Source organism: Pezoporus flaviventris, unplaced genomic scaffold (genome assembly GCF_033815535.1).
Source record: "Pezoporus flaviventris isolate CSIRO_AGI_PZ_B2104156 unplaced genomic scaffold, CSIRO_AGI_Pfla_v1 ptg000013l, whole genome shotgun sequence".
NCBI lineage: Eukaryota > Metazoa > Chordata > Aves > Psittaciformes > Psittacidae > Pezoporus > Pezoporus flaviventris.
In genome coordinates, this window is record NW_026892561.1 from 5,658,584 (window position 1) to 5,670,779 (window position 12,196).

Genomic DNA, 12,196 nt, shown 5'->3' on the forward strand with positions numbered 1-12,196 from the left:
CACAAATGTCTCATTTCTTGAATCTCTGAGGGTGTGTAACACATTTTTGGGACTGCTCTGCTCCTTTGGCTTTTGTTATAAATAAGTTAGGGGAAAATCAAATTTTGAGTTTTCTTAAAAGGAAGCGGAGGAATCCTGGAAAACACTAGGGGTCTGCAAATGTATGTTTAATCATTTAAAGAAATGTCCTTTGGCTAAAAGCTCTTAGCAGTGCTTGCAAGTTGCACTGAAAGCCATACGGCTACATCATTCCCACAACTGATGTGAATTAGCACCCTTGTTGGCAGCGTGAGTGGAGAGATGCAGGCTTAGTGAGTACTAGGAACTGAATTACTCCTAAAGCCATAGCAACTTTGTGCAGTATGGGTGAAGTGCCCTAGGGGTGACTCTGCTGACAGTTACACCAGCTCCTTATACAGTGGCATCCATGGAGAGAGACTCCGGCATGTCCTGTCTCCTTGTTTTCACTGCGCAAAGCATTTGGCTCTGCTATGGAGCCAGGCAGTTACAAACATCTCCTGCAAACACATTGTGCTTAAGGCAAGCAGCAGCAAACCAGAGAAGTGGTTTTTTTACACATGGCATGTGGTGGAACTCCCTGCTACAAGATGTCACAGGGCAAAAAGTACACAGAAGCAGAGGCTTGAGCACATTCATGGTGAATTGGTCTATTCAGAGCTGGCAGTGAGGTGCAGTGACCTGGGTATAAATGGGGGTCACCCAGCCGTACAGAGCTGGAAGCTAATGGACATAGTGGAGGAGGATTGTTCTGTCCTTTCTTAGTGTCGTTCATGTAGATACGTATATGCCTTTAATATTCACCACAGGCTACAGTTGGAGACAGGTTACTGGGTTACATGGATTTTAATAAACCTGTTAGTAGGCTTCTTGCCTCTTTGCTTTAAACATCTAACCCACCCCGAAAACAATGTGGGACTCTGACAATAAGTTGAAAGCTTTGGGGGGATTACACTGCCTTATTGAGTCTGTACCTAAAGCCCTTTGAGGGCTCCCATTGACTCCAGTGGGATTTGGTTCAGACCTCAAGTATATAGGACTCTCTTAAGTAAACTCTTTCAAGGCCCATACATGCTGCAATACTTACTGGGCTCTTTGTTACTTCTGCGAATAGGAATGCGACCTTTACACTTCTAGCAGAGAACCGTGATTTACAGGCCTAAATCTTCACGTTTTGGGAGAGATAAGGTTACCATCCCAGCTCCTCCCAAACCAGCTGTGCAGGTGGCTGAGCAGTTGATGAAGCATTTCCTGAATCACTGCTGGCTTAGATAAAGCACTATGTGTGTAGTACAGCAGCTTCAGAGCTTCTTCATAAGCAGATGTCAACGAACGATGATGGGCAGGGTGGACATCTGGCATTGTAAGTTGTTCTAATTCAAGACTCAAAGCTCTAGTGATATTTTTGCCACTGCAGGGTCATTTTGATATCCATGTTAGAACTTTATTTACTCTGTGCACATACTAAGAATGGCCACAGTGGAAGACAAGACTAGCAATTCATCTAGGTTTCCTTTTATCCGCCCAGTCCCTTGGCCATATGAGGGGACAGAGGGGTAAATAAGATGGAAGAAGATCATATCAGGCTGTACATGGTCTCTTCCCTTGGCCATTGCCATTGCGGTAAGCTGTGTGGTGAATAGCTGAGTCTGAATTGCAATAGACTGCATAATGTGCCTTTCTTGCTTTTGGAGCTGGTCTAGGTTCTGGTAACCTTGCTTCCCAAACCTGTTGTTCCAACAGGAGAACTCGAGTGAGAGGAGCAGTGTGATTGACAGTGCTATTTTCTACCTGTATTTTAGGTCACTTCCTCGGTAACAACACTGTGATTGATGTACTGAGACAAGCAGGATTTGAAGTGGAGCACACCCCTCCTGGACAACCAATTGGAAAGTAAGCAGCTGCCCACAGATTATTGATCACTTTCTCTCCTTTTCTCTTTTTTCTCTCCCTTTTTCTGTGACTAAGCAAGTTCACTGCATTAGTATGGGAAGTGGGTGAGGGGGTGAAGAACCTCCCTTTCCAGTTGCAGTTCCAGACAAAAAGTGCATTGTAAAGCATCTGTTGTGAGTTTGGAAACATATGGAGCTTCAGTGGCTGTTCTGTTTCACTTGGAGACATTATTTGTATCACAGCTGCTTCACTATATCAGGTCCATAGTGCCACAGTTTCTGTTTTCAAGAAACATCTCATTCAGCTCGTATCTCCAAATAACTGTTTTGTCTTTTTAATCCCCATGGAGTTTTAGTCACTTCTCCATTGCAGAGCAGTAGAATGCCACCAACTTCATGTTTTCAGGCCCTTCTGTCAGGTGGCTCTTCTTCAGGTGGATTTCAGTTTTGTCTGAAGGACCACATTTAATGTAGCACCTTGGAAAGTGTGGTGGACAGGTAAAACAGATTCAGTATTCACTGAGCTGCTTCATCTATCTGATCAAGTAAAGCCGGCAGGAAGGATCAATAACCAGGCTCTTGGCGATACTCATTAGTACCAGATAAAACATGGTACAAAATCTTCCTTAGTTGGTGAAACAGACTTCCTTCCCCCCATAGACTTCTCTTTTTAATGGCCATTTAGATGAAATCTCTGTCTAAAGATATCAAAGGCGATAAAACCGTGGGAGGGATGGTGAGAGACCAGCTAGCTTTGCAAAGTTAGCCTTTCCCTTGCATTCTGCAGATAAAAATTGGCCGAGATTGCTCTGTCATAGGATTGTTGTCTTCATTAGGAGAAAAGTGTTAGCAGCATGCTTCTGTCCCTGGTGGGCAGACATGACATGGCCCAAATATGAGGCGAGTTTCAACATGGAGAATTACTGAGGGCTAGTAGACCATGTCTGAAACAGCTATGTTTAATATAGTTGGAAAATCTTACTTATCTAACCTTGTTTGTGAAACATGCACAGTTATTCATTTAAAGTATAATATGGCTCAACTGTACATAAGTGTCTTTGACAGAGCATTTATCCTAAATGCTTCTTGGAGTATGTTGAGCAATAAGAGCGCAGTCTTAAATAACAATGGGGGAAAAGGGGAAGAAAAAGCTATCAAACAGAATTACTCGGAGGAGGTTTAAGAAGCACTTTGGCAGAGGGAGAAAAGTCAACATGGCAGAGGGAAGAGCAGTAAAGGCTGTGACTGACTGGAATTAGAAATTTGGGCTAAAATCAACAAAAAATGCCTGTGTCTTAAAATACAGAGAAATAGAAAAAACAAGCAAACTATACCAAAACAGCTGAGGTATACCATTCCTAGGTTTCTGACAAAGAAACTTTCCGCTCAGGGAGGCAGGCACTTTCCTCAGCAATTTTCATTTAGCTGAAAGTATCATCTTCCCATGAAAAGTATTTCTACTTGGAAATTGTGAAACTATTAATTTATTGGCTGTTTGCAAGCCCTTGAGAAGAAAGAAAGATGCAGTGCTCCATATGGCCTTGGGATATGTCTACACACATCACTGAAGACTTGAAATAATGTTATGGGGCAGGAAACTTGAAACAAAGCCAATGCTTAGTGTTGACTTATTTGCAATGTGGGGCACCTCTGTCTGTGCATTCCCTTGCCTTGGCAGCAGCGTGTCTTATTCATTTGATGTCTTCCCTAAAATTGTCAGTCCTTGGGGGAAACCTACTTGAAAGCAAGTGGACTTGGACTGCTGCCTGGAACAATGTTTTCTAGTTGAGTTATCCTACACTTGGTAGCTTCTGTTCCTAGCTCCAGACCAGAACACTGGGTAGGCTGGTCCCTTTGTCTGGACTAGTGCCCTGTTCCTGTGGGGTCTGTTCTGAACACTGAACGTAGAAAACTTTCTTAAAGGGTTGTGGTGGGTTGAAAGAGCTCAAGGTGAGGACCTTATCACTCCCTACAACTAGCTGAAAGGAGGATGGAGAAAAGAGGTGGCTCATCTCTTTTCCCAAGGAATAAGGGTTAGGACAAGAGGTAACGGCCTCAAGCTGCACAAGGAGATGTTTAGATTGGATATTAGGAGAAAGTTCGTCACTGAAATTGTAGTCAGGCATTGGAACAGGCTGCCCAGGGAAGCGTGGAATCACCATCCCTGGAAGCGTTCAAAAACCATGGAGATGAGGCCCACAGTGACATGGTTAAGTGGTGGACTTGGCAGTCCTGGGGTAAAGGTTGGACTCTATGACCTTAAAGGTCTTTTCCAAGTTGATTCTGTGACATTGGGTGGACACTAGGTGCTCACCAAGCCACTCTGTCACTCCCCTCCTCAGCAGGATGGGGCAAGGGGGAAATAAGATGGAAAAAAAACAACCCTTTGGGGTTAAAACAAAGCAGTCTAATAAAGCAAAAGGAAAGGTCATGCTCAGAAGCAAATAAAAGCAAAAGATTTTATTCTCTACTGCGCATCAGCAGGAAATGTCTATCCACATCCCAGGACGCAGGGCTTCAGTATATGTTGTGTGTGTGTCCCCCCTCACCGCCCCCTTTACCTCTCCTTTTTTCTCTTACCTTGTATTGCTGAGCAGACATCCCATGGTATGGACTATCCCTTTGGTCAGTCTGGGTCAGCTGTCCTGGCTGTGTCCCCTGCCAAGATCTTACCAGCCTGTTGGTAAGGAGGAAATGGAGAGACACAGATGAGAATACAGAAAGAAAAATAAATGGCATGGTAAAGAAGTCCAGAGTTGCCACTAAATTGCATTAATGAAGGTGCAGAAAATAGTAAATTATGGAAAGTTTAAATAAAAGAGAATGTAAATGTATTTGCAGGAAATAGCTTTCTGCCTTTAGATAAAAAAGAGACTCCCAGACCTGAGAGATCAGGTATTGTGTTTTCATTGTCCTACAGCTATAGCCATCAGAAGTGCTGGGGCTGCCTCTTAGAAACAAAGAGGCTGCTGCAAACCATTTTGCCTCATTTTTTTTAGAATAGCTTGTGTTTTATGATTTCTAGGCAAAAGACAGTCTAGTCAGACACAGGTATGATAAAAGTTGATGGCATATTCAGAAAGCACAGCCAGTTAACCGTTGGGATGTTGGGGTTATCTTATGCTCTCATGAGACCCCACCTGGAGAATTGCATTCAGCTCTGGGGCCCACAGCATAAGAAGGATGTGGACCTGAGAGAGTCCAGAAGAGGCCACAAAGATGCTCCGAGGGCTGGAGCAGCTCTGCTCTCAAGCCAGGATGAGAGAGCTGGGCTTGTTCATCCTGGAAAAGAGAAGGCTCCATGGAGATCTTAGAGCAGCTTCCAGTGCTTAAAGGGGGCCTGCAGGAAAGCTGGAGAGGGTCCTCTTACTAGTTCACGTAGTGATAGGAAAAGGGGGAATGGCTTTAAACTAAAAGAGGGTAGATTTAGATTAGATACCTTGAGTGTGGTGAGGCACTGGCACAGGTTACCCAGAGAAGCTGTGGCTGCCCCATCCTTGGCAGTGTTCAAGCCCAGGTTGGATGGGGCTTGGAGCAGCCTGGTCTGGTGGAAGGTGTCCTTGGCCATGGCAGGGGGTTGGAACTGGGTGATCTCTAAGGTCCCCCCAAACCCAAACCAGTCCGGGATTCTGTGTTGCTGTAACTGAGTCTTAAGGAACCTTGCATTTTTGTCTAGCCTTCTTTTTTTGCTCTCCTCTTTCCTTTGTAAAAGATAAAATAAAGACATTTGAAAACAGTTATAAAGGCCCAGAAGAGGAATCATTTTGGGAGAGTGGCTCTACTGACCCCATGTATAACGCAGAATAAACAAGTAGGAGCTCAACCAATTTTGAACTGCTTGCAAGGAGAAATTGTTTCATGGATTGGATTGTAGAGATGCAGGTGTTTTCGTCTTGATTCTTGTGAAGCTGTACATGAAATAAGAAGTATTTTTCTTCTCTGCTGAAACCCAAGAGAGACATTTCTGCTTTGCTTCCAAGTAACTTGTATAAGGGAGTGAAGCTCACTGCATTGCATTCTGGCACTGACAACTGAAAAATTGGATTGTGTTCAGGGAAGATCAGCTGGACTCTAATGTAGAGATTGGTGGGAGTGGAGAAAAATGCAAGGGTTAGAAACCCCTGAAGCAGCTGCATGCTTATGTTTTGGCCGAGGGAATCCAAAAAGTTGTGGATGGACTGTGCAGAGAAGGATGAAGAAGAACGATTTGGGCACATAGGCACATAGGGCTGTTTGGAGGTATATTATACTGAAACTGAGGGTGGGTTTGGCTGAATATCAGTGATTTCTTGACAGTAATTTGCAGGACAGTCTTCTCAGGTTATGTCAGAAGCCCCCTTATTTGAAATGATGAAAGCAACTTTAGCAAAACACTCATATTACATCCTGCTTACTACAAATGTTGCCTTGCCAAAAAAGCAAATACTATTTTTCTGTAATATCTCTGTTCTTATGTTTTATTATTGAAATTATTAGTAGTCTGATCTTCATTGTTCAATCATAATGAAGCAGTGGTACCATAAATAGGTGGGGTAGTGTGGTATGATGCTTAAGCTCTGCCACATCCATTTCAGCTTCAGTAAGAAATAACTAGTACTGTTCCTGAGTATCAGAAAAGCCTTGGGAAGAGTGAAACAGGTCAAAGACCAAAGCTGTTTATTTTTTCAGTTACAACAGGCTGGATAAAGCCAGAAGTTTGTTGGCTTTCTGTGTCCAAAATGCTGAGCATGGGTCATGAAATGGCTCCTCTGTAAGCCGACTAAAATGAATACCTAGAGTCTCACATTTCTGTTGTCTAGTGACAAGCGCACATTTGAGCCAAGTTCTCCCTTTCTTAAGGTACTGGGGAAAAGTAAAGTGAGAGCTTGGCAGGGTAGAAGAGATAGGCAAGGCATGGAGGGGGTTGATGGCTCCAGAATCAATGAACTGGCAAAGAGAAGTTCACCTAAAGTACATTTAGCTGTTGTGGAGCTGTTTGGGAGCTCTCACTGACTGGATTTCTGAAATCCCCTAGCTCCTATTGATCTGCCTGGTGGCCCAGTGTTGACCTTCCTCAGCCTTTTCTAAAATCCCACTGGCTGATTGATGAAAACACCTTCTTGAAAGCTCGATCCCATTCTGTAAAAGAAACCTTGCTGTATTCAGCATGCAGAACGCTGCCATAAGTGCTTGAGAACTTATCCTCACGTTGGCTTCATCTGTTTATTTTGTTGCCTGAGGGAAAGCGACTCGCATCTGTTTGCCTGACAACCTTCAATGGCGTTCAGATTTGCTTCTTATTTTGCTGGCTCTTCTCCTTGTCCCCAGATAAAGGCATTGGAAACTGAATGGCTGAATCAGTATCTCGTTGCTTTGCCCTGACATAAAAAAGACAACTTGTTTTTTGTGGGGCTCCTGCCAACTGGCTGTCCCTGCCTCTCTCTGTCTTCAGAAAGCAGAGCTCCATGCTTTGGGTGCAGAGAGGGGAGAAAGTTTCCCCTCAGGTGGATTCCAATGAGTTGAGCAGATAAAGGGCCACAGCTGCTTCATATTTAATTGGAAACAGCCAAATTGCCAGATCAATCCCGGAAGCACCTGTGTCCATGATGACTCTATTGTTGCTGGGTTCTCAGACTGGCTCTGACCGTCTGCCACACGCCAAGCCCTGACGTACTGCACGCCGTTCTCTTGGCCAGAAAAACATGCAGCACTGCTCATTTCCATCAGACTGCTCTCTCTGATATTATGCTCAATGCTGCCTTCTTTCAGAAGGGGAGTAATCAGGACAAGCTTTTATTTCTGACCATCCGAGAGCTTATTATAAGCTCTCAGAGCTCTGCTGTAGAAATTAATTGCCTTCCTCTTTATGTTAGAACTTCCTGACCCAAGCAAAGCAACATGTCTTTGCTTTTGTAGCTTATTCCTTTCCTTCTTTCTGCAGCAAAAAGCTTGCTTCTTCATCTTTTCCTGTAGCACCCTACCTTGTGTGACCATGGCTCTCCTGCTCAGCATTGTCTCATAGTGGAAGTCTTCACTCCACGATGAATGCTTTCCTCTTCCACATGGGATGAAAGCACACCCAAAACACATGCAGTGATGAAGCCGTTTCACTCCATCAGGATCCCTAACCTTCACAAGGTGATATGCAAAGATGGGAAAATGTTTAACATAACATTCCCCACAGCCCCAGATTGATAGAAGTGCCAGTTCAGTAGATTGCATCCCAGAAACTTGTGGATTCCAAGGGGTTGCCAGGTTCCTAGGAATGCCCAAGCAACTTTCTGGTGCCAGCCTGGCAGGGTTACTCCTCTCTGCTTAGCTGTTAATGTTCAGGATGTGTTTGGGAAAAATATTATATTTGCAATGAAATACGTAGAAATTTGTTCAGAAAAGAGAGAATTCTGAGCGCTGTGACACTTGCATTGGAAACAACCGAGTTAATTGAGGAAAAAAAAGAAGAGCTGGGAGATGTTAGCCCATTCAGGATCTCATCTCTTCTGAGACATGGAAAAATGCTTTTTTTGGGTGGTTTTTTGTTTGTTTGTTTGGGGGTTTTCTTGGTGGTGGAATAATCTCCCCATTGAGATGCTGTAGTTCTTCTGAATCCTATCATAAACCTTTGGATCTTTCACTTGGTCTGAGTCTGAAGATCATATTCCCTTCAATAGCTTCCTTCCCTCAGAAGAAAGGCAAACCCATTATTTAGGGGGGGGTCTCTGACAGCATAATTTGCAGTAAGAGGTGTATAGGGATTAAATGGGGTTCATCTGCATACATTGGCAAATGTATTGTCTCGTCTAACGTTGGGGTATATGACTACTTAGCACTTAAAATATTTTGTCATGGAAATATGCACATTACATTTTCAAGGGATTCCCACATGCCTTTGAGATGTCCCCTTTGCAATTGAATTGTCTTTGTGTCTATAATTACCTGACAGCCACAAAGTCTGAGCCAGCTGAAGTAACTCTTAGGGGAAAAGGAATGTAAGAAAATCTCCAAGATGTGGTACAGAAGCAAAGTCAATGTACAAGTTCTCAGCCATAGAAACTTAATTATCCTGTCACTTCCTGAGCAGCACCTTACTTAGGGGCAGTGGATGTTCTTTAGGACCCCTTTAAACGCTGAACACCTTCTGAAAGAATGGAATTTAGCAACTTGCTTAAAGAAATCTGGGAAAGAGCAAGATAATTCGTGGTGTTGGTGAAAGAATATGGAATAAAACTTCTCAGGAATTTTGTGCTTGACTAGTTATCCCTGTGGGACACCCACTTTTCTCTATAATCAGATTTTATCCTTGGCATAATTTCTGGTTTCTTTGGAAAAAAATCATTTCATATTCCGTATCATTCCACTCCTTGGGAACTTGCATGCAGGGCCACTGGGGAACCTGGACTTGCTTCTTTTTGCTCAAGGGCAGTTTCATCACTGAGCTGTCCTGCAGCCAATGCTAAGGTTTCTAGGTTTTCTGCTGCTCTGCAGCCCATCAGTTTTAGGAGATCTGTATCTCATACTCCATAAACTATCTCATAGTCAACTTGCAGAGCCTTGGAGACTTTAGAAGTTCAGAACTAGTTCTTTATTTCTTAGTCAAACTTTTCAGTTCTTGTTTCCACAGGAGAAGCTGATTTTTCATCATTTCCCTGCTTCCAGCCAACTCTAATGCAGATCTTTTCACCTAAGGACATTAGTATAAGATAAAAATCCTTGTCTGTAGTACCTAGAGATAAAGTTGATCCGAACTGCAGTGAAGTCAACAACAAGGCTTCCATCAGTACAAGTAGTTTTTAGAGGTCATCGTTACTATGAGATTGTTGCTGATTCTCTCCTGTCTTTGTGAGGAGCCATGAGGGATCTGGTAGAAAACTAAGAGTGTGTTCACACGGTTGTGTAGACGCTTGCTGTAGTCAATGTAAAATAGACTGGCTTTCCCAGAGGGGTGTCTTAGATAGCTGTCCCAAATTGATTGCTGGAGATATCTGGCTAGTTTTAGTTGACTTAACATTTTGTGAGATGGATTCCCCCCTATTTGAAGGACTTGGGCCCCCTGCTCAAGTCAGACCTTGTCATTAGACTCATTTAAGCCCTTGGAAAAATTGCACCATCCCCTCTCCAGCGTTGTATCGAAACAGTGAGAATTGCGTGAGCGTTGTGTTTGTGTATTCAGCCTGCACTTGTCCTGTGGATTGATGGCCTCCATCCCAAGTGATATCAATCTGGGCTGAAGTGCAGCTGCACTTTGTAATAGCTCAAGGGGCACAAAGGTATCAAGTGGTATTGTGTGGTTTGAAAGACATCGTTTATCTAAGGAAGCTTGTGGTCTGTTTGCTGTCACTCTGTCTTTGCAGCACCAACTTCCCTTACCTTCACTATCACATTGACAGGCAGAGAGACCTCACACGTTAGAACAGATAGCTTTTCCACTTCCAGAGCTGACTTCTTTTCCTTCAGCAGGAGGTCTGTGGGTTGCGTTGCAATCAATAGAGCTGCTTGATTCAGCATGAGTGTAATTGCTAGTAATTTGGCTTGCAGGGAGCTCTTTAACATGCACAAGTTCCTAAAAAAGGAATGGGAAGAAAGGGAGTCAGTGACATTTTTCATTGACACTTTCACTTAAAATTCCTTCAAGAATAGTGCCTTAAAAGAAAACAGTTGGAGATACAGTTTTCTGCATAGGAATACACTGACAGTTACATTTTCCATCTTTCATGAGGGATCAGTTGTTCATAGGGACATTCTTCACAGTTTAAATGGTGTTAGAAACCCTCCAAAACAGCATTGTGTGACTGGTGGCATGGCCATATGATTCCTTGTGGATGGATCTTGTGGCAAGCTGGTGAAATTTACTGAAACCTTCCAGAACTGCCCCCACACGTCGGTGGTCATTCTAACATACATATGTGATGTGATCCTCTGCCATGTCTTGTACACTTTGGTGCAAAGTAGTCTCACTTTTAACAACTCCTAGTATCCAAGCCAGGTGTCTTCACACTGGCTGCAGCCCAGCTTTGGGTCTGAAATGGCTGTGTGGATGTCCCTTTAGGAGAACCATGGTGAAAAGTCAGACTGAGAAGCATGAATATCAGCTGCTCCACCTAGTTAAGTGCCAGTAGTAGGAGCAGGAATGCCAAAAAAGGATAAGTCCTTACAGCACTAGTAAATCACGAATGGTGAATATATGAAGCACTTGTCACAGTAAATAACTTTGAAGCCAGAATACATTTTCATGTCATAATCAGTGAATCATTTTTATGAGAAGTCAAAGTAAAATCATATGTAATCTGTAAAGTATGTAAAGACTTTAATTCATCCAGTAAATCATGTGTTGGGAATACTGTACCCAGCTCCAGATCAGATAATACTTTAGAGAAGCTTCAGGGCTTTAAAATCCTTCCACAAGCTAAACCAATCTCCAGAACCTTTGGAGGTTCACCTTCATGCTCCATGCAAGAAAACATCATGCCAATATGTTTCCCATTTCCTGGGGATTAAACTGCTGTGTTTGATGACTCAGGACTTCCCGAGAAAGCAACTCAGTCACTGCCTCTGTCTGGAGCAGCCTCTGGTGTCTCAGAGGATGTGTCTTCTCTTGCGCAGTGATTCATGGTTTCAGAGCAGAGGATCAGCTCTCTCTTTTTTTCCCTTCTTTCTTTTCCTTCCCACAAAGTTAATTAATAAAACAAATTTCTATTAGTGGGTGTTGAAAGACTTTGGCTTTCCACCTACACTCCCAAATGCTCCATGTTCCAGGGAGAATGAAGAATGGACCTGTGAATAGAAAACAGGAGGGAGGAAAAATAGATTAGATGTTGTATATGGATCTAGATGCAGTGGCTGTCAGTTGATACAGTGGAAGAACATCCTGATTGAAGACAGTTTCCTGCAGTCGTGAATGCTAAAAATACACTACTACAGTAATCCAATTTCAGAATTAATGCATGCAAATTTAGAGAGAAAGGTGGGGGCACAGGGAATGTGACAGAAACGGAATCATCTGTTTGAGCCTCCACCTCGACCTCTTGTTCAGCCAGGTGGCCACATAGACGACACTTGTTCTGCCTTTGTAAGGGCAGAATAACTTTACCAGTGGATTCTTTACCACTGTCACAGATTTCTGACTTTCCAGCTGGTCAGGAGAAGCACCAAGAATTAGCCTAATACACCCAGCATGGTGATAATTGCTGTTGACTTCAGCAAGAAAGCAGGTGGTCCCACAGGGAGCAAAAGGTGACAGAAGGATAGATTTAGGGTCCTTTCTACTGCTGTATGGGAAGCCAGACTAGCTCACAGCTCTGCAGTGCCACTCT

General features: G+C 43.4%; 1 protein-coding gene across 2 annotated transcripts in view; it reads left to right on the forward strand.

Moving 5' to 3' along the window:
* The window catches only part of TRABD2B (TraB domain containing 2B), a 294,974-nt gene that overhangs the window by 240,978 nt on the left and 41,800 nt on the right, over positions 1-12,196 (forward strand). For both annotated transcript variants that reach the window (XM_061451306.1, XM_061451305.1), the window contains exon 5: positions 1,821-1,911. In XM_061451306.1, coding sequence (XP_061307290.1) covers positions 1,821-1,911 — 91 coding nt within the window. The remainder of the gene's footprint in view (positions 1-1,820; positions 1,912-12,196) is intronic.